At 46.7% G+C, this 22,710-nt stretch overlaps 1 protein-coding gene across 1 annotated transcript in view; it reads left to right on the top strand.

The window, feature by feature from the left end:
• Positions 1 to 15,687, top strand: part of scn8ab (sodium channel, voltage gated, type VIII, alpha subunit b) — an 89,278-nt gene extending 73,591 nt beyond the window's left edge. The window contains exons 25-27 of the mRNA XM_052140308.1: positions 7,932 to 8,036; positions 8,179 to 8,449; positions 10,108 to 15,687. Coding sequence (XP_051996268.1) covers positions 7,932 to 8,036; positions 8,179 to 8,449; positions 10,108 to 11,261 — 1,530 coding nt within the window. The 3' untranslated portion in view covers positions 11,262 to 15,687. The remainder of the gene's footprint in view (positions 1 to 7,931; positions 8,037 to 8,178; positions 8,450 to 10,107) is intronic.
• Positions 15,688 to 22,710: the final 7,023 nt, after the last annotated feature.

The following is a 22,710-nucleotide window of genomic DNA, read 5'->3' as shown; positions in this document are numbered from 1 at the left end:
TCGACAGCGCAGACAACTCGAAAGAGTTATTCTAAAAGAGTGAATTTCGCTCTAAAAGAGCAGAACACAGCGGCGTTGAACGTCCTTCTCAGGACGCGTCTTTTTAAAGACGATTTTCCGCCTCTGTGTAGTTGCTGGATGCGTTGATTCTCTGACGGCCATAAAAACTGCCTTGCATTCCTGGGTTGCGATCACACGCAGGCAGCATTTTTATGAATGGTCTATGTTTTCAGTACGAGAACATAGCCATGACAGCATTGCGGTCGTAGGCTTTTTCTTGTAGTGAGAAAAAGCCGCTTCAGCCGCCCCCCGCGCCTCGCCTCCTTCCTAGGGATTGAGGCAGGCACCGCGGGCGATGAAAACGATCTGGGGACAGTGACAGGCTCCGTTTCGCCGGGGAACCCCCTCGAAACCCCCCGCCTCCTCGGCACGCTTGCTTGTTTCCGTCCGAGCTCGGGATGAGCATGCTCTCCAATGGGTTATGTTTTCAGAGTGAGAACATAACCGCGGCAGCGTTGCGATCTCTGCTTTCTCTTGTAGTGAGAGAGAGCCATTTCAGCCGCCCCCCGCGCCTCGGCTCCTTCCTACGGGATTGAGGCAGGCGCCGCGGGCGATGGAGAACGATCTCGGGAGAATAATGGGACGCTTTCGCCGGGTAAATCCCCTCGAAAACCTCCTGCCTCCCCGGCACGCTTGCCTGCTTCCCCCGAGCTCGGGATTAGTGCGGTCCACTTAACAGCCTACCGCCGGTCCGTCGAGCTCCCCGCTCACAGCCGCACCCAGATTCCTTCCCGGATGTGCATGACGAGCTGAGCAAGCCCAGCTTCCTCGCTCCTCCGCTCTCGCTACCCTCGGTGGTAGAACGGTCCCAGACCGCTCCCCCCTGCATGCCATGGCCCCCTCCTGCAAGTCCACCGGGCCAGGGCACTTCAAATCTGCACTTGGGTAGTCCTGTTCTTGACGTGCTGCAGGAACTGCACTCAAACAGGCGATGGCCACTCCGTGGTCCAGAAACGAAGCGATGGACAGGCAGTACGGGAGGCAGACAAAGCACGCTTTCTCAAACGCCCCCTTCTCCCAGCTCCGTCCATTCGGCGACACCACTTGACGATTTCACCCAGCAGTCCTCAGTGGTGAAGAAACAGACCAAGGCTATTTTCAAGCAAAAAACCATCCCGCCCTGCTGCAAACCTGCCGCCAGGGGCCATGCCCTGTCTGCTCGCCGAGGGCGTCCTCCTGTGGCTTTCAAGAAAGAAAGAAAGTGGTGCTCCACCTCAACTAACAAGTGAGTGGGCCCAGCTCTCAGCCCCAGCGTTGAGCTCCCCACAGAAGTTGGACGCCCATCGTCTCACGGACCCCCTTGAGGACCCAGAAGGCTCCCAGGCGCTCCTGAGATGACAGACCCAGAGACCAAGACGTTAGCTCCGGAGCTGGTAAGACCACTCCGTTCCCCGGTGGAGGGCCGGAAGGACAATTTTTTGTTAAATTCTTTACACTCTATAGAGCTATTTCCTTGTTGTCTCTGGGGTCACCTGGCCCACAAATGCCGTTCTCACGGCACTCTGCTTTCAGGCCTCAACAGTCCCAGCTCCATGGGCCGCGGTGTCCCGCCTCCAGCCCCACGACTGTTCCCTGGCCGGCCGGTTCAGAGCGAGTCCAGAGGGCGCCAACATCAGACCTCCTCCTCAGTCACGAACCCGCCCCCGCCGGTGCGCGGAGCAAGGTAAGTGCTTTGAGTTTATTCTCAGCACCAGAGCCTCGGGGCGCCACGTTGCCTCTCGGCGCCCGCGTTACCTGTTCCGCACCGCTCGCGAAGCCCGCCGGATGCGTCCAAAAACCCGTCCCTTCGTGCCCCTAGCACGGAGTTTAGAGGCGTGGCTTTCACTGCCCAACCCGTCACGCTGGCTGCACCGGACCATTCGACTCGGTTCCGCAATTCAGTTTGCCAGGTCTCCGCCCCCCTTCGTGGGCGTACATTTTCCCGCAGTACACAGCCAACATGCCCACTCCCTGCGCAAAGAAATCGCTTCCCTTCTATTAAAGGACGCGATAGAGCCTGTCCCTCCAACCGAAATGAAGAAGGGTTTCTACAGGCCTTACTTTGTTGTACCCAAGAAAGGCGGTGGCTTACGACCGATCTTGGACCTGTGAGTTTTCAATCGGACCTTGTCCAAACTCCCGTTCAAAATGCTCACCTAGAAACAAATTCTATCTGGCGTCCGGCATCTAGATTGGTTCGCAGCGGTAGACCTGAAGGACGCGTACTTCCACGTCTCAGTTCGCCCTCGACATCGCCCCTTCCTAAGGTTCACGTTCGACGGCCAGGTGTATCAGTACAAAGTCCTCCCCTTCGGCCTGTCTCTGTCCCCTCGCGTCTTCACAAAAGTCGCAGAGGCAGCTCTTGCCCCGCTCCGAGAAGCCGGCATATGCATACTCAATTACCTCGACGACTGGCTCATACTGGCCCACTCCCGGGAGTTACTATGCGCACACAGAGACCAGGTGCTCAGCCACCTCAGCCATTTGGGGTTTCAGGTCAACTGGGAAAAGAGCAAGCTCTCCCCGGTCCAGAGCATCTCTTTTCTCAGTCTGGAGTTAGACTCAGTCTTAATGACAGCACGTCTCTCCAACGATTGTGCTCAGTCAGTGCTGAAATGCCTCGCTTCCTTCAAGCCAGGCGCCATGGTCCCGCTAAAACGTTTCCAACAGCTCCTGGGGCATATGGCATCCTCCACGGCGGCCGCACAGCTGGGGTTGATGCATATGAGACCACTTCAGCACTGGCTCCGGACTCGAGTCCCGAGACTAGTATGGCGCCGCGGCACGCACAACATAAAAGTTACCTCTGCCTGCCGCCAAACCTTCAAACCCTGGACAGACCTCTGCTTCCTAAGGGCAGGAGTACCCTTGCAGCAGGTGTCCCGACGCGTTCTGGTCACAACCGACGCCTCCAAATTGGGTTGGGGTGCCGTATGCAACAGGCGCGCAGCCGCGGGCCGGTGGAACCGAGGCCCGCTGCGCTGGCACATCAACTGCCTAGAGCTGCTGGCTGTTTTTCTGGCCCTGCAGAAGTTTCTCCCGTTAATTCGGAACAAACACGTCCTAGTCAGGACAGACAGCACCATGGTTGTAGCCTACATAAACCACCAAGGCGGAGTACGCTCCCTCCACATGTCACAGCTCGCCCGTCGTCTCCTCCTTTGGAGTCAGCAGCGACTGGAGTCACTGCGCGCCACTCACATCCCCGGCAACCTCAATGTGATAGCGGACGCGCTGTCAAGACAAAGCTTGCCTGGCGGAGAGTGGAGGCTCCACCCGTACGCATGGCCTGCGGGGTCCATGCGTACGGGGTCAAGTACGCATTCCCCCCAGTGAGCCTTCTTGCACAGGTGCTATGCAAGGTCAGGGAGGACGAGGAGCAAGTCATTCTGGTAGCCCCTTACTGGCCTACCCGGACTTGGTTTTCGGACCTCACGCTTCTCACGACAGCCCCTCCCTGGCGAATTCCCCTGAGGAAGGACCTTCTTTCTCAGGGACGGGGTACGCTCTGGCACCCGCACCCGCACCCAGACCTCTGGAACCTCCACGTCTGGCCCTTGGATGGGATGCAGAAGATCTAGCCGGCCTACCACCGACCGTTATAGATACAATCAATCAAGCCAGCGCCCCCTCTACCAGGCATCTCTACGCTCTAAAGTGGCATCTGTTCACGGACTGGTGTTCTTCCCGAGCCGTAGACCCGCAGTAGTGCGCAGTTAGGTCAGTGCTCGTGTTTCTTCAGGAGAGGCTGGAGAGGAGGCTGTCCCCCTCCACCCTCAAGGTGTATGTCGCCGCTATCGCGGCCCACCACGACACGATAGACAGCAAGTCTCTTGGTAAGCACGACTTAATCGTCAGGTTCCTAAAAGGTGCCCGGAGGATAACTCCCTCCCGGCCTAACCTGTTCCCCTCCTGGGATCTCTCGGTCATCCTTACGGGACTCCAGAGACCCCCCTTCGAGCCGCTTGACTCAGCTGGACTCAGGGCCCTCTCTCTCAAGACTGCCCTGCTGATCGCGCTCGCTTCCATCAAGAGGGTCGGGGACCTGCATGCGTTCTCTGTTAGCGACGCTTGCCTGAAGTTCGGTCCGGCAGATACTCTCGTGATCCTAAGACCGCGACCGGGCTATGTGCCCAAGGTTCCTACCACCCCCTTCAGGGATCAGGTGGTGAACCTGCAAGTGCTACCCCGGGAGGAGGCAGACCCAGCCCTTTCACTGCTGTGTCCAGTACGTGCTTTACGTATTTATCTGGACCGCACACAGAGCACCAGACGCTCTGAGCAGCTCTTCGTCTGCTTTGGGGGACAGCAGAAAGGGAAAGCTTATTCCAAGCAGAGACTCGCCCACTGGGTTTTCGACGCCATTTCCCTGGCTTATCACACCCAGGCCGTGCTCCCCCCCTTGCGGGTCTGAGCTCACTCCACCAGGAGTGTTGCGTCCTCATGGGCACTGGCTAGGGGCACTACCCTAGCAGACATTTGTAGAGCAGCGGGCTGGGCAACACCTAACACTGTTGCGAGATTCTACAATCTCCAAGTTGAGTCAGTACCGTCCCGTGTTTTCTCAGGTACCGAGCCCGTAGAACTCGGTGGCACGCCCACGATCTGACCGGGTGAATCAGCTGCACCTAAGCCCTTCCCCTAACCAGGGGAAACAGTGCGCCTTCATTCCCAGGAGATCTCAGGTTTGGGACATTGGTTGATTCCTCCCTAGCCCTCGTGGGTCGCAGTTCAGCGGAGGAACTCGCTGACCCAAACCACTGCGGGTACCACAAGCTACCCTGTACTGGTATAGGTGCTCCACAGGTAAGGCCTCCTTCGGACTCCCCCTGTGTGTAACACCACGGTTCTGTCCCCTCTGGCGAGCTGACTCCCGTGTTTCCCTTAGGCAGTCATGGCTGCCTCGGCTGCCATGCTGTATGTTCCCCCCTCCACCACCGCACCGACTTTTCCACATAGGCCTTAAGCAGGCCTCTGATGGTTTTGCCACTTAAACTTGCCTCCCCTCTCAGGTAGGCGTGGCCTCCGCAGGGTCTTCTCTGCCCTGAATAAGGGCTAAGACCCCCTTCCCTCAATGCGTGTAAGGGCCCTGGCCTTAGTTGCTCTATGCGAGAAACATAGAGAGAAAAGAGGGCCGGCCAGGCTTGGCCTGTTCCCAGGTTGGCGGCCAGCACCTTGTTCCCCTCCAGGGTAATGATAAGGAATCCTGATGGCTTAAATGTGGCATTGGGGAAGGGTACGTGCAGCCTGATACAGTTGGTCGTCCTGCACGTAAGAATACCTGCTCGCTCCTGTATCAGCAGTTCACGTACACGGCTCAGCGCATGGCATTTTATAAATGGACCCCTAGTGTCGCTTCTCTGACACAACGTGGAGAGAGCGACAGAAGGGGAACGTCTAGGTTACGTATGTAACCTCCGTTCCCTGATGGAGGGAACGAGACGTTGTGTCTCCCCTGCCACGTCGCTGAGCCGAGACACTGTTGTGGCCGGACCATTTCCGGCTCCTCAGAAAAATCCTGAATGAACTCCCGTATTTGCGCCGCTTAAATACCCGTATGTCCGGGGGCAGGACATGCAAATACTGGTTTGCCAACTCTCATTGGCCTTTTTTCATAGTCCAGAGGTGAATATCGGCACTCAAGAGAGATCCCTAGTGTCGCTTCTCTGACACAACGTCTCGTTCCCTCCATCAGGGAACGGATGTTACATACGTAACCTAGACGTTTTTCTCGTGAATTGCAGTCTGTACCCCTTTTATACTGTGTTTAAAACACACTGGGAGTCTGTACATTATGGCCAGTTGTGCGGATGGGCTGATAAATTCCTTCTGTCGCTCATTCGTGGTCTTAGAGAGACCCCTAGTGGTGATACCTGGGAAAACTCAGTGGTTTCATCCCTATTTTGGGGATTTTAGATCGATTTTTGTACAAAAGGTTTTTTACAGGGTCCTTGTGTATAACCTGTTTGTGAGGAAAATAATCGATTCAGACAGGGGATTATGCAAGAGACCACAGGATGATTGTGTGAGAATCATTTTATTTGATTTCTCAACAGGGTAAATGAGCATGTGACTGTGCTTTGTGATTTTTTCTGACCAACCCAGGGGTATGTGGGGGGATTGATACATAATTCTGTAACTCAGCATTGCTCTCCAGGGGATTTGTTGAGGCAAACTGAGGTAAACATCAGACCATACTAAACCTCACGCTTCTTTATTCTACCAACCGCCATGGGGGTTGGTAGAATAAAGCCTTAGCAACAAAATTTTGCCGCCTTAGCAAAATAATTTGGTTGTCAGGAAGAAGGTTATTTTCCATGATCATGAGGAACCCTTTCCCGGAAGGATGGGTTATGCAGTAGTTGGTCCCTGCCATAATGTTTTTCCTCTCGCCGGCTCCACCTGGGTAAAGGCAGGATGGCGTGTTACCTGTTGCTGCATCAGCATGAGAGCTCTGCAGGGCACAAACATTCTGAAAGCCTCTTGTTTCCTCGTTTTCGCTTTGAACCGCTGTTGCATCAAAAGGGATCAGATCTTTGAGGCAGTTTAAGGGCGACCGTAGATAAACCGAATGCCGATCGAGGATCAAGATGTCCCACCAAAGACACTTCCATTGGTGGCATGTGAGACCAGCCCCTCTCCTCCATACCGGCCATGTCAAGCGAGGAGAAGCCATACACCAGGACTCTAGTCTCTCCCAGTCTAATCACTTCCCGTCGGCAAGCATCGTGCAGAGTTGCATACCCTACTGCTGATGGTTGTACTTCTCACCATGTAAGATATCAAGTTGAATCCACTTTGGAGACAAACATATCCCCCTTGATGCTGTCGCCATTGTCGTCTTTTGACAGTCCTCCCAAAGCAGTGATGTAAACAGCACCATCGTCCGGTGGGAACAGCTCGATCTCCATTTTGAAGCCGTCTGACTCCCCAAGCTTGTCCGATGGAGTAAGCTGATCAGCCCAACTTGGCATAGCTTGCAGTACTCCAGGTGAGAGTTAACTACACTGTGTGCAGGAAACCAGTGTCCGCAATGCTGCCTTGGCATGCTCCCGGCCCAGACATGCTGTAAATAACGTGTGGATATAGAAAATCCACAAGCTCCAGGACAAGTACAACTCTTGTTTACTTGGCTGGATGTCCCACAACAAGTGGCTTGTCTTTTGGACAGTTAAATTTAGCGAACAGTTTCCAACAATAGGTGGACTGAAAAAGAGCTCGTAGCAATTGCAGCGAGTGAAGAGATGTAGGATGACATTTTGGGCCAGTGCAGTGGATTAAATAGGGAAGGAGTGGGGCTTTCCTATTGCACTGGCTAATAGCCTTAAATGCATAATTACATAAGGCTTCATGGATGACCATGCAAGAGGCATGTCATATAGTGAGATGTCGAACAAGGTTCCTGCAGGAGTGATGAAACAAACTGCTAAGACCTGCAGCTCTCACTGTGCAGATCATGGATAAACGGCACAATATCAATCGCAAAGAGTGAGCACAAGGCAGTGTTCAGCAGGTGTTTAGTAGCCAGAGATCTCGAGAGTCGCGTATCACAGAGTGCAACAATGCAGGAAAATTTGTTTGGATTGAATCCAAGAATGTCCATAATAGGGATGTGTGTAGTATGAGATGGAGAAAAAAATAGATGAAAAGTAAGAAAACAGAAGATAAACAAATGTCTCCATGTGATATGGCAGCACTTAGTAAACCTTTAGTATCCAGGATGATTGGTGTCAGTATAGAGTCCAAAACTACAAGTTTACAACTACTGGGACTAAAAATGTACTTAATGCTCCTTTAATGTACTATAATACTGTGTTTCTATTTGGAAATCTGGCCTCATGTGAGCATATATGAATTATCAGGTTGTAACCAGTCCTTTTTTGTCCCTATACTTTGGAGGTCAGGATATCTTCATGACAGAAGAACAGAAAAAGTACTACAATGCTATGAAGAAGCTGGGCTCAAAGAAGCCCCAGAAACCCATACCTAGACCTCTGGTAAGCATACAGATAAGGCTTTAGGCCATTCCACCAACTTGGTATTGAATAATTTTGTAAAGTCAATGGCTTTTGAGAGTCTCTTCTTCTAATCATTACTCTCTCTTCCTCTGGATTCCTTCCTCTTCTCCTTTTCTTACAGAACAGTATCCAGGGGATGGTATTTGACTTTGTCACACAACAGGCCTTTGACATTTCTATTATGATACTCATCTGTCTTAACATGGTAACCATGATGGTAGAAACAGATGACCAGTCAGAAGAGACGGAGAACATCCTGTACTGGGTCAACTTCATATTCATTGTAGCCTTCACTGGCGAGTTTGTCCTGAAACTCTTTGCTCTGCGACACTACTATTTCACCAATGGTTGGAACATCTTTGACTGTGTTGTCGTCATTCTGTCCATTGTGGGTGAGTGCTGTGTTTAAATGGGATTTCATCAATAGACTGGTGTCTGTAATGGGTTCTTAAAGGTGTAGTTCAACCAAAATTAAAATGTTGTCATTCTTTACTCACTCTGATGTTGTTTTAAACCCGTATAAATGTATTTTTTATTGTGGAAAACAAAAGGCAGAATGTTAGGGAATGACAGCCTCAGACATTAGGAATTGGAATTTAAAGGAATTGAAAGATTCTGGTTAAATTCCTCAAAACCATTATCCAAAACATTGTCAAGTAAAAAAACCAGTCAGTAACTGCACTGCCTCGACTTGAAGTGTTTTTGATTCACTAAAAAGAGCTGGCTCATAAGAGTAATTTGTTTGGGAATCACACTACACTGGTCACGCTGTGTTTTTCGTGCTTTAGATACAACAGAGGCAGCACTGCCACTAAATAGCGCTGCAGGAAACACTGTTAAAGTATTTTAGTACATTGTTCATTCTGCATCAGCGGAAAAATGCACATTCAAGAACTGTCAATGGAACCGAAAGTCTTAAAAACCATACAGTTTCTTTAATTATCTATACATTGAAAGTAAAAGGGGACTGAGACCGAACATTCTGCATAACATCTGCTTTTGTGTTCCACAGAAGAAAGAACCTCAAACAGTTTAGATGTACAACATTTATTTTTTTTGTGCTTGATCCCTTGAAGGTAGTTAAAGGTGAAGTGAGTATTTTCTGCGTGACTAATGGCACCAAACGAAATTAGAAAAATAAATTATGTTTTCAAACAACCTTTGCCATCACCCCTCAGAGTCTTATCACGCCCTTTCACACTCTCTGATTCCCTATGAACAAATAGGCAATAATAAATAAAAGGTGATAAATGTTTAACATCATAATAAACAAGACCACTGTAACATAAACACATCGGAAAGTAAGCATTGCAGAGGAATCGGCTCGTCCGATAACATTGCTGGATAGAACTGCAGCTGGTGTGCGGAAGATCTAGCACAAGAGGCAGGATAGTTCTTGGTAACTAGTAAGCATAACAATACATATTCCGAGTATCTTACAAATGTATCTGAAGTTTGACAGGAATGAGCAAACTTGTGTGGCAATACCAGAGTGTAGCTTACCTGTCGAGAAGCAACACGGCAAGAATCAAACCCCAAAAATTCTCCCAAAATTCCACCTTGTAAAAATTCACTCTGGTTTTACACCATTCGTTGACTTTTAGCAAGTCTTCGATTTTGGCAAAGCTAAGTTTAGTTTCCTCTGTAACACATCTGCCATGGGTATTCATATTCTCCCGGTTGTACAGGTTACTACAAGTGGCCACGCCCCAAACTCCCACTATAGGTTTAGATAGAAACGGATGGGTGGAGCTGAGCAGGCTGCTCAAAATATAATCATTAGTGTTTTGATAGTGCCTGGGAGGCTCAATGTTTACACATTTGGGGGAGATAAAACCATGAATGGCTTACTATAGTTGACAATGAACAATAAACTGGGAAATTAGAATGTATTTTGACATCAATAATGTCACATACTTCACATTTAAATAAATAATTTATTGTAATTTCTTGACCAGAATGCATGCTGAACAAGACTGTACCTAAGATTGTCATTTTATGGCCTATGGAAAATATAGTAGTTTGTGTTTGTCTTCACTTTGTTTTTCAGGTATGTTCCTGGCAGACTTGATTGAGAAGTACTTTGTGTCACCTACCTTGTTCAGGGTAATCCGTCTTGCTCGAATTGGCCGCATTCTGCGTCTCATCAAAGGAGCCAAAGGCATTCGGACATTGCTGTTTGCGTTGATGATGTCACTTCCTGCTCTGTTCAACATTGGCCTGCTGCTTTTCCTAGTCATGTTCATCTTCTCTATCTTTGGCATGTCTAACTTTGCCTATGTGAAGCGAGAAGTGGGAATCGATGACATGTACAACTTTGAAACCTTCGGCAACAGTATGATCTGTCTCTTTATGATCACCACATCAGCTGGGTGGGATGGTCTCTTAGCCCCTATCCTAAACTATCCACCTGACTGCAACCCTAACAAAGAGAACCCAGGAACCACAGTTAAGGGTGACTGTGGCAATCCCTCAGTAGGAATCTTCTTCTTTGTGATGTACATCATTGTGTCCTTCCTGATTGTGGTTAACATGTACATCGCCATTATCCTGGAAAACTTCAGCGTTGCCACTGAGGAGAGTGCCGATCCACTGTGCGAAGATGACTTTGAGTCATTCTATGAAATCTGGGAGAAGTTTGATCCAGATGCTTCACAGTTCATCACCTTTGCCAAGCTGCCAGACTTTGCTGATACGTTAGAACATCCTCTCCGTGTGCAAAAGCCGAACATCATCGAACTGATCGCCATGGACCTGCCCATGGTGAGTGGCGACCGTATTCACTGCTTGGACATTCTGTTCGCCTTTACCAAGCGTGTGCTCGGTGACAGTGGTGACCTGGACATGATGCGGCAGCAGATGGAGGAGCGCTTTGTGGCAGCAAATCCCTCCAAAGTGTCATACGAGCCCATCACCACCACATTGCGGCGTAAGCAGGAAGAGGTGTCGGTGGTTGTGATCCAGAGGGCATACCGTTCCCACCTGGCCCGCCGAGGCTTCATCTGCAAACGTAGGCCAGCAAACAACAAACTTGAGAACGGAGGGGCCAATCAGGAGAAGGAGGGCACACCCTCCACTGCATCCCTGCCATCTTACGACAGTGTAACCAAGCCCGAGAAAGAGAAGCAAGATGACAACAACGAAGGAAAGGGCCGTAAGGAGAAAGGCCGAAACCAAAAAGACGTCAGGGAATCCAAGTGTTAAGACTGCTGCGGTAATGCTCATGGACAGTAATAACGATCATGACAATATAATAACAAAAACTGTCATTTCAAGCCAATGGAAACCCTGAATCAAACTATACAGATGTACAGATAAATTTCATTTAAGGGAAAAAGCAAAGTTGAAGTAACGCAACAAAAAAAAAATGTTTACAAATGTCACAGGTGTATTGATGCGAAGAAAAGCGTTGGGGTTCCTCAAAGCTTGAAGACTCTTCAAAGTTAAACCAAACATAATCAGCTTCCTTTGTGATACTGTTGCATCAAGACTTGATTTAAATCATAATCAAATATGAATTTAAAAAGACTGATACTTGATCACGTGTATTTTAGAGGGCTATTATTGCGCTTCAGTATGGAACTCTTCACCAACCAGGAATGCGAAAATCCAAGGGAAAACTAGGATCCACAGGGTGATGCTCACCCTCCATCCTTAGTATCCCATGCTTACGAACTGCAGCAGCAAATTTTCAATACAGAAAATAAACAATGCTATTCATGAAAGAATCAGCTTCCCAAAATGGATGGTGAAGGAGTCTGCACCGTTTCATTTCGTAAACATGTGTAAGAACTCAAAATTGTTGTGAGAATGAGCAGGATAGAGATGATTGCGAACAAAACTTAGAGTCTGGCTGATTCCGACGGTCTCTTTGCGTTTGTCAGTGTCGAATATATTTTACATGGTCTTAACATTATTTGAGAAGGGAAAAAAGGAGAAACGGGAGAAAAAATGAATTAACATTCAACATTTTGCCCATGTCACCCTCAGTAACTCTGTCATGATAACTTTGTTATACCTGCATCAAAAGGCTTTTTCTACATGGGCTTTCACACTGATAGGACCGGGGGCAATAACCAGGGGCCCCCAATACACATCTCCAAATGAATAATAAATTATTGTGCTTGTTCAATGCATAGAAATGACTTGCATGATGGCATGTTTTGATCAGAAATTTTGCATGAGTAATCATAGTCCACAAAACACTAATACAGACCACCAGAGTGGCTTGACAATGTTTTAGGCTGTCCACTGGCTAAATTTACTACCAGAAATTGAATTGAATTTGATTCTGACGAAAACCGAATTGGCCTAAGATGCTAAATTACAACATCTCCTCTACTTACCATTATAAAGTGTGCATTATAAAATAGATTTTGAATTTGGGATTGGCTTCAGATGGCACAAAATACTGTGACTAATCAGTGGCTTACATTGACACAAATACGAGCATCGTGGTACATTATTAGAAACGGGATAAAAGGGAAATCCCTTTTTTTTTTTTGCTGCTCAGGAGATGAATGGGAAATATAAATGCTGGAAATGTGTGTGTGGAAATGGAAGGTAAATGATACAAAAATGAACACTGTAATTCCTAAAGCTTTCATTATTTTATTTGTATGCAGCAATATTGCTTACCTCACCTACAGCACTCCCCGCACTGCGGGTCATTTGGTAGGTGGTTCCAGGGAGGGCTGGGAAGGAGTGGGGAAGGTTTGGGCATTATTATTATGGGGTGTAGCAAGTTGGTTGGTAGTTTTGAGATGAGCTATAATATTTCTGAGAAAGTGGCAGTTTTCTTTACAAAACTTAGAACTATGATCTTGTTTTTATTTTCTTTCTTTTTTTCATGTAATTACTTTTTAGTTTTGCAGTGTGTCTGTAATGTGTCAAATCTTGTCCTAGATTGTCCCTTGGGGATTAACTGGACTTTTTTTTATCTGTGTATGAAGCCATCACATCTTCAGCATTGGTTTGATTGTAGCCAGGGCAAGGACATATGTCAACAGAGACAAATGGACAGTCACAGCTGGGAGAAGCCAAAGATGTTTGTGTTATCAGTTGGTGAGTGCAATTTGTGTCTGGAAGTTTCTGGAATGTCTCAGGAGAAGGGTGATCCTCTCCTGTTTAACACTTTCAGACAGAATGATGATGCATGTTAAGTTTCCCCATTATTCTCAGGATACAACACAGATGTATCATTGTGACTCTGATGTCATCAATAAGGGCCTTCGTGTTAGGTCCAGAGAATGTTTTTAATACGGGACAGGGCAACGGTAGGAGTGCTCCCACCCCATTGAACTCTCATGTAGTGAGAAGAGTAGGGCTATCTGACACATAGCAACTTACATATGTGCAAAGTTGAACATCTAACAGCCAAACTACCGATATTTCAAATGGTAATAGAAGTAATCAAAGTACTGTTGTTGGAGGGGATGAGATTAAATGTGAGAAATTTGGGTAGAGAATATTGCTCGTTGTCACCACTGTTCTAAGGACCTTTGTTTTTCAATATACAGTAAATCAACCCCTGGTCAGCCTTATTTCTCATCGGTAAACAACCACACTTATGCCAAATAACCATTAGACACTGGTCCCACAGTAGCTAACTGTGAGCCGAGCAATTCTCACATCAGAGCTCCTACATTTTCAGTTTTTTATTGATGTCAACGGTTTACCCTTACCCTTCATCGGGTGTCGATGGTCCAGTTGCTGCATGCGAAGGTGTTGATCTGAACCAAAAGTTAAAACTCTCCTCAGCAAAGTTCAAACCATTCTCATTTATGCAGCCATGCAGGCTAGACTGTATAAAAATAATAATAATAAAAAAGGACAAAATTAACAAAGGACAGAACATACATTCATTTAAAAACAAAATGAATGAAAAAATAAATTTAAAAAATAAATATTGTACAGTATAGGCTATGTTGTAAGCGGCACAAAATGCTGAAAAGTTAAGAATTAACTTTTTAACAGACTATAAATAATTGTAATATATAATTTTATTTTAACAGCATGCATAGTTTTTTGTAAATACAGAAATACATTTAAAAAAACAAACAAAAAAACAACTACTGCTATTAATCTAATACTGAAAATAATTATAACCTTAATAGAATGGCTTCACTCATTGCCCTGGTCTCACTTGGTAGACTGTGACATATTTGTTAGGTGTAGATTTTTTGAGACACTTTTCACATTTAAGAGGGGAATCCAATATATGTTAAAAGCAAAAAGTATATAAAAATCTATACATAAATCAAAGCATATATAGAGCTATATGACATATGTATCTATGTATACATGTATATGTACATATGTTTATATATATGCACACATATACATATGTATATATGATTTGAGAGCACTGTCCTCCTCCGCATTGACCTCTGCTTGGAGTGGAGGGGATGCACTACTGGCTGTCATTTGCTTACATTCTTATTTCTTTCGTGCAATACGTTCGGTGAACGACCAAAACTCTAGCCTGGCCCGCACAGTGTGTGCTTGCAAGAAAGCATGCATGTCTGTGTGGTTGTGTTTGAGTTGATGAATGTGTGTGTGTGTGTGCGGGACCAGTTTTCAATGCACGGTATGTACTGGCTGCTCGCTATGGCTTATGTCGTCTGTTTTTGTGAGGGGAATGCACTACCAGCAATTCATTTACACCTTGTGTGAATATAATGTCTTACCATCTCAAACCCCTTTCAACAAACATGGATTCACATGCATAAATGCACCAGACACCCTATGTTCTTCCCCCATAAACACTGTTTTCATCCTCTGGCATCATCGCCAAACGGCACGATCTTTCAATCCGAGTCTGAGAGAGCGAGTGTGTGTGCACGTGTGGGTGGGGGGGTTATAACAGTTTGGTCACTTTAAATGTGTGTGATGCAGCTTGACTTAAGCTTAGCTTGTTCTTCATCTCTTAGGTACACAGCAATGCAATTTGCAATCTTACATTTGGTTAGGCTTTCTATTCTGCTTTTCTTGTCTTTGTTTGTTGTTTAAGGTGCCTTTTGCTGCCAATTTTTTTTTTTTTTTTTGAAAATGCAGATGATGTTGCATAAAATTCTCCTAAACAAGTGGAGCTTGTTTCAAATGAGCACTGGGAGAAAGAACTGAACTAAAGAATGTCTGTGACATCTATTAAAGCAAAAAAAAAAAAAATAATATATAAGATTTACAAAAAAATATAAAAACAGAAAAAAGAAAATAATAAAAAAGAAAGCTTAACTGGCATCAGCCTGACTTCATCATCAGAGATTGTCCAATAGCATGGGGTCGGAAACTGGAGTGCCATGGTCACTCAATGAAATCTCTTAAAGGTTGAGTCTGTAGAGAGGAACAGTTTGCCTTCTGTGCTCAGCTTCTGTTAATTTTCAGCCACTTCTTTTATTTTTCTATAAATAATGATTTCTGTCTATCCTTTTGTAGCATGACTGAGATGCTATTTCCTTGATTTGCTGACAATAATTAAAGTGTTTTTGGTTCATAATGTTGTTCTTATCTCTTGCCACTGATGTTTGAGAGGAGAGGGTGTATTGCACAACCACTTGACTTAATGAGAATCAGTGAAAGATTGTCTTCATATGAGCACGAAACCTTTTTCCAAACAATAAAGCAGCCTTCCAGTTACTCCGAGTGCTTGTGCTTTCTTTTGTATTGGATATGGCACAATAGGAATGCAATTAATGGGGGAGGTGAAAGAGCATTCAGTGTGGGTAGGAAAAAAAATCAGAGTAAATGAAGAAAAGAAATAGAAATAAAGGGTAAGTATTGTGATAACAAGCCAGCTAACCACTGTTACAAGCGAACAAAAAATATGGTTTCAGACATTACAGGACCACATTTTTGCTGTCCTGATTTAATTGCTGTCACGTGACAGCCTTATACGCTATGCACACACACAGGAAACGTCATGGTTACTAATGTAACCTCTGTTCCCTGATAGAGGGAACCAGATGTTGTGTTGATGTAGTGACACTAGGGGTCACTCCTGGGAGCCCCAGACATATCTGATCTTGAGAAAAGGTCAATGATAATTGGCGAGTTGAATTTGCATGCCACTCATCCGGACATACAGGTATATAAGGATCTGAAATGCAACCACTCATTCAGGTTTCGCCCTGAGGAGCCGAGACAAGGTCCCAGACATTTCAGCGGGTAGTTCAGTGTTGTGGCAAGAGGGACACAACGTCTAGTTCCCTCCATCAGGGAACGGAGGCTACATAAGTAACCATGACGTTCCCTTTCTGTCACTCACTCAACGCTGTGTCGATGTAGTGACACTAGGTGTCCCTATGGAAAACACCACAACTACTGAACTGTGTTATGTGGACTGGTGGTGCGAGATGGGCAGAGCTCTGTGAGCCTTGTAGCCAGCGATCCTCTGTTTGGAGACAGCCCTTCCTTTCCGCTGTCCACCAAAAGCAGACAAAGAGCTGCTCGGAGCTCTAATGCTCTGTGTGTGATCCAAGTAGATGGGCAAAGCACACACAAGACACAGCAACGCCAAGGCTGGGTCTGCCTCCTCCTGGGTTAGTGCTTGCAGGTTCACCACCCGATCCCTGAACGGAGTTGTGGGAACCTTGGGCACCCTGGTCAGGGTCTCAGGATGACGTGAGAGTCACCCAGACAAACTCCAGGCACAGTTTGTTGACAGAGAACACCTGCAGGTCCCCTACCCTCTTGATGGAGGTGAGCGCTGTCAGGAGGGCAGTCTTCAAGGAGAGCGCCTTTAACTCAGCTGACTGTATGGGCTACAATTGAGCTCCCCGTAGACACCGAAGGACCACGGAGATATCCCACAAGGGACCGAGGCATGGTCTGGGGGTTTAACTTCCTTGGGCCTCTCAGGAACCTGATGATCAAGTCGTGCTTCCCTAAATACTTAACGTCTACTGCATCATGATGTGCCGATATAGTGGCAACATACACTTTCAAGGTGGAGGGTGACAGCCGCCCCTCCAGCCTCTCCTGCAGAAAAGAAAGCACTGATCCGCCTGCGTATCTCTGGGGGCTTTAGCGTCAGGAAGAACACTACTTAGCAAAAAGAAGCCACTTCTGGTCATACAGGCGCCTCGTCGAGGGAGCCCTGACCTGAGTGATCGTGTCTAACACTGCCGGTGGTAGGTCAATGAAGTCTTCCGCATCCTATCCAAGGGCCAGATATGGCGATTCCAGATGTCTGGTCTTGGTGCCAGATGGTGCCCCGTCCCTGAAAAATAAGGTCCTTCCTCAAGGGAGGTTGCCATGGGGGCTGTCGTGAGGAGCGTGAGGTCCGAGACCCCAGTCCGGGTGGGCCAATAATTTGCCACTAAGATGACCTGCTCCTTGTCCTCCCTGACCTTGCACAACATCTGCGCAAGTAGGCTCACTGGGGAAAATGCATACTTGCGGAGCCAGACCTGTGTGACGAGCACGCGGTGTGCGCCGTAGTGCCATGCACATCTTGCCACTCAAGTCTGAAGCCACGACTCCAAGCTCAGCGCAACGGGGGACCAAGGGAACAATCATGTCGGATGCACCGGCGGGCAGGGCCTCGCAACGGGGCGGAGCCTGAGGTGCCACTTGTAGTCGTGCCGAGTCCAGGGACATCAAAGCACTTACCTGGCTCCTTATGACCACTCCCGGAACAGCCTGGGACGGGAGAGGAAGAAGTCCGTCCTCATGACCCGTGGAGGACATCACATCGAGGGTGGATTTGTGCCAAGCGTAGGGGCAGGAACCCCGCCTCAGGGGTGCCGAACCTGCCAGAGAGAAACAATGCCCAGTGGTCCTGATAACGACGGCCGTAGACACCGACTGTGAGGCCCAGGAAGTAAGGAAACCGCCCTTTTCTTAAAATGTGGGTACCGCACCCCTTGATAAGGAGATATGACAGGGATCCTATGCCCAGCCCTCCACTGGGGGAAGGAGTGGTGCTCTTACCAGGTCGGGGGCGCTTTGAAGCCTTTCTTATGTTCTTTGTTACCGGCCGTCAGATGGGTGGCGTCTGCTTTCTGCAGGTGGCTACACTCCAAGGCGGGCCTACTGGGGCGGACTGTGGTGGAGCCAGTGTTACTGCCACTTGTAGTCACAGGGGGATGCCCTTGGCTATGAGCAGACGGGGTGTGGGACCTTGAGTCAGGGGGATGCCACAGGGGGATGCCCTTGGCTATGAGCAGACGGGGTGTGGTACCTTGAGTCATGCCGGGACAGGATGTGCTGTATGGTCCCTGTCTGCTTTTTGACCGCTGAGGATTGCTGGCCGAACTCCTCTACTGTGTCGCCAAATAAACCAACCTTGGAGACGGGGGCATCAAGAAATCGTACCTTGTCAGCCTCCCTTGACTCGACCAGGTTGAGCCAAAGGTGGCGCTCCTGGACCACCAGAGTGGACATTGCCTGCCCAAGAGACCACGCAGTCACCGAGAGCAGCTCACGCACCAATCTTGGTTCAGAAGTACCCTCGTGCAGTTCTTTGAGTGCCTCGACTTGGTGCACTTCCAGGAGAGCTGTGGCGTGCAGGGCGGAGGCGACCTGTCCAGCGGCACTGCCGGCCTTAGTCGTCAGTGATGACGTACACCTACAGGCCCTGGACGGGAGTCTCGGAAGGATCCACCAGGTGGCGACTCTCTGCGTTTACAAGTGCACCGCGATCACCCTGGCAGCCCCACCATTGAGGATAGCGAGAGCGAATGAGCCTGCTTACTGGCTCCATGCAGTAAAAGGTGCCCGCTGTGATCATGTGAGCTCATCATGTAATTCTGGGAAGAAAGGTACGGGGGCGGGCCGTGGCTGTGAGTGTCAATTATCAAGCTGCGAGGGTTCAGGGGGGAGCGGAGGATTCCGCTCCAGCCCGACGCTCGCAGCTGCCCAGGCAGGCATGGCCATCAGCTGTGCACAGTGTCAGACTGAACCAGCCCTCTCTGCGATGCTTTTATCGAAAGCTCATCCACTTTGCGAGCCATGAACGAGATTGCAGACTCGCACTGAGACGAGCCGGCGGTCTCATTGCAGAACTCGCTGGGGCAAACGAGTGTGCTGGGGAATGGGATGTCCGCAGGGGGTTTCCCGGTGGAATGGCTCCCTTTGAAATCCCCAAATTACTCCCAGTTCTAACCGATGCGGCCTCGAACCCGTGGTAGAAGGACCGCGGCAGGGAGCCGCTGGAGGGCTTTCCCTGGGTAAAGCCGTGACCTCAACGTTGCCATAATCATGCTCTCGCAGTGAGAACATGACCCGTCCACGAACACTGTTCCCGCATGGGCAGCGGCCAACACGTGAGGCAGCGATAGTGGCCGTGGGAAGCGGAGAGGTAACGATCGCAACCAGAAAATATACACAAACTGAAAAGGCAACAGAAATAATAAGTTCATTTCCTGAGTCATCTGGTCCGTGTCGTACGTTCTTTTGTCACGTGACAGCCGTATAAAAGAACGAACGACTCGGACAAGAAAATTCCAAAGGTGAACTAATAATTTTTTATTTAATTCTGCTCAAATTAACAAAATTACTTGACTAAAGATTTGTTGATTTTGCTGAATGAGACTCAAAGATCCAAGAGAGTAAAATGATCCGATCTTCCCATTACTATTCAACTCAGGCTTGGATCCTGACTTTAAGATTAGGCGCTCGTGCACTCGTGTCATGAGTGACGTGTGCAGCGCACAACCAATCGTGTATGAGAACGCGATTCACTTCTTGCGAGAGACTCAGCAGGATTTACCTTTCTGCTGAAAGCTGATGATTATGAAAATAAGAATTTTAATTCATTCTGCACAAGATATTGTTTTAAAAGTATAATTTTTTAATGCATTTAATCTGCTCTTTTATTTAAAAAAAAAGCGTTTTGCATGAAATCATGAAGACTTAATACATATGATTTACACAGTACTGTGACGTAGGCAGGCAGAGGATGTGGCTCTATGTGCAGCTTTTATTAACAAAAACAGGGAAAACTCAGGACAAAGGAAAAACAAGGAACCCTAGTACAGAGCATAACACATGCAAGAACTAACAAGGAAACAAGGAAACTAAAAGGGCTTATATACAAAAAGGAACAAACAAGGGAATAAGGAACACCTGGGGGAACAATCAGGGAATGAGAACTAATCAGGGGAACACCAATCATAAAAAGAAACTACAAAGGACTACAAAAACCAAACAGGAAACAGGAACTAAACTAAACTTCAACATAAAAGCACAAAAACAAAAGAGAACAGTGAACATGACAAGTACAAGGGATATCTGTAAAATGACTAAGCAATTAAAGACATTTACACAACAAGAAGAAACAGTGGCTGCTAAGAGAGCTCAAGAGGATTGCTGCAAACAAATTCTTAATGTGATAAAAATATATAAAACAGGTATATAGATGTGTAAGTGAATTAATATGGGCCCACAACAAGAACGCAGTCTTATTCATTTTAAAAGCTTAAATTTATTTAAACTATAAAAGCTTTTATATTTATATCATACAAAACTATTACAAATATATATAGGCTACTATTGATTACAAAACGAATAGAGACTATAAAGACGATTATTCTCCCTAAGTTTATTTTCCTTTTTTACAATCTACCAGTTAGTATATCAAAACATGTTTTTGACGATGGAATAAAATACTTTGTAAATATATATGGGATAACAGGAATCCTAGAATTAGTCTTAAAATTCTTAAGCTGTCAAAAAGGCTGGGAGGACTAGAATTCCCAAATGTATTAAATTATTATAAAGCTGCCCAAATTTAACCTATATTAATTTGGATGAATGTAGAAGAGGAAGATGGAAATAAATCAAATGGGGAAACCTATTAGTTTATCCCTTTTACTACCCAAACAAAGCAACAAATTTAATTCAATAGATTATATTTGTAATACTTTTAGAATTTGGTTAGAAAAAAATACAAATTGTAGAATTAAGATATAGTTAATTTATGAGAAATTGGTAAAGATCCTGATTTCATGCCAAATAGATTAGATAATACATTTAAGTTTTGGGCTGATAGAGGTCTGAAAAGATATCATTAACTGTTCACTGATAAAGGAATGGCTAACTTTTCAAACCTAGTAGAAAATATGAGCTTCCAAATTAATTAATTTATTTTTATTATTATTATTTAAGGTAAGAAGATATTTAGTTAGTTAAAGTAAAAGAAATAAAAAAGGAAATGCATCCATTAATAAATTATATAATTGATAAAATGCAACTAATCTAATAAAACATTTTATGAATTGTTGAAGAGTGCACTTGAAAGAGTTATACAGGACACTCGGAATAAAATTATATGTAGGTGGGAGGATTAATTAAAAATGAAAATTAGTCAGCAAGACTGGGAGGAAATATCATATAATACATTCCATAGTACTCAATCCAGTGTCTGAAGGGAATATGCTTGGAAGATACAAATTAGATTTTTTTAATAATACTTGTTATTCAAAGTAAATACAATAGCATGGTAAAAGAAAAAAAAGAAAGAAAAAAAATGTCATTACATTCAAATTCTATATGAGTGCTGTAACAAAGCTGGCAAGGACAATGATGAAGATGATGATGAAGACAAAGACGTTAAGATGAATCCAAGTGCAGTTTGTTTCGAATCGAGATAAATCCAAGTGTGAAATTAAAACCGTCTAGGTTACGGATGTAACCTCCGTTCCCTGATGGAGGGAACAAGACGTTGCGTTGAAGAAGCGACACTAGGGATCTCTATTAAGCGCCGAATATGCCTCTGATCTATGAAGAACGGCCAATGGGAATTAGGCAGACAGTATTTGCATAAACCCCCCCCCGGAAATACGGGCACAAAAAAAAGCGGGGAAATATGTAGAGTTCATTCAGGATTTTTCTGAGGAGCAGGAAACTATGGCTCGGCTCAGCGACATGGCTGGTAGGACACAATGTCTCATTCCCTCCATCAGGGAATGGAGGTTACATCTGTTACCTAGACGTTCCCCATCTGTCGCTCACTTCGACGTTGTGTTGGGGCAGTGGTGGCTCAGTGGTTGAGGCTCAGGGTTACTGACCAGAAGGTCGGGGGTTCAAGCCCCAGCACCACCAAGATGCCACTGTTGGGCCCTTGAGCAAGGCACTTAACTCCAGGTTGCTCTCCGGGGGGATTGTCCCTGTAATAAGTGCACTGTAAGTCGCTTTGGATAAAAGCGTCTGCCAAATGCATAAATGTAAATGTGTCGCTGAAGCGACACTAGGGGTCCAATTCAAATCACTCCATGTGCTGAGCCGTGTACGTGTACTGCTGACACAAGAGCGGGCAGGTATTTTACGTGGAAAGGCGACCAGTTATGTCAGACTGCACGTACCCTTCCCCAATGCCTGAATCGTCTGAATCCTTTTGGTTACCCTAAGCAGGGGAACAAGGCGACACTTTCCAACCTGGGAACAGGCCGAGCCTAGCCGGGCCTCTTTTCTCTCTATGTTTCTCGCATAGAGCCAAATGGCTGGGGCCCTTACACGCATCGTGGGAAGGGAGTCTTACCCAGTTTCATATTCTTTCAGGGGGGAAAAGACCCTGCGGAGACCACACCTGCCCAGGGACGGGGAGGTAAAGTGGTGAATACATCATATGGGCCATTCAGGTCACATGTGGAAAAATGGTGCAGTGGTAGATCCAGCCTCAATGAGGGGAGATTTGCTACAGCACAGCGAC

The sequence above is a fragment of the Xyrauchen texanus genome, chromosome 13, assembly GCF_025860055.1.
Source record: "Xyrauchen texanus isolate HMW12.3.18 chromosome 13, RBS_HiC_50CHRs, whole genome shotgun sequence".
NCBI classification, from domain to species: Eukaryota; Metazoa; Chordata; class Actinopteri; order Cypriniformes; family Catostomidae; genus Xyrauchen; species Xyrauchen texanus.
The sequence above is the reverse complement of the archived record's forward strand: the minus strand, read 5'-3'. Positions and strand labels throughout refer to the sequence as shown.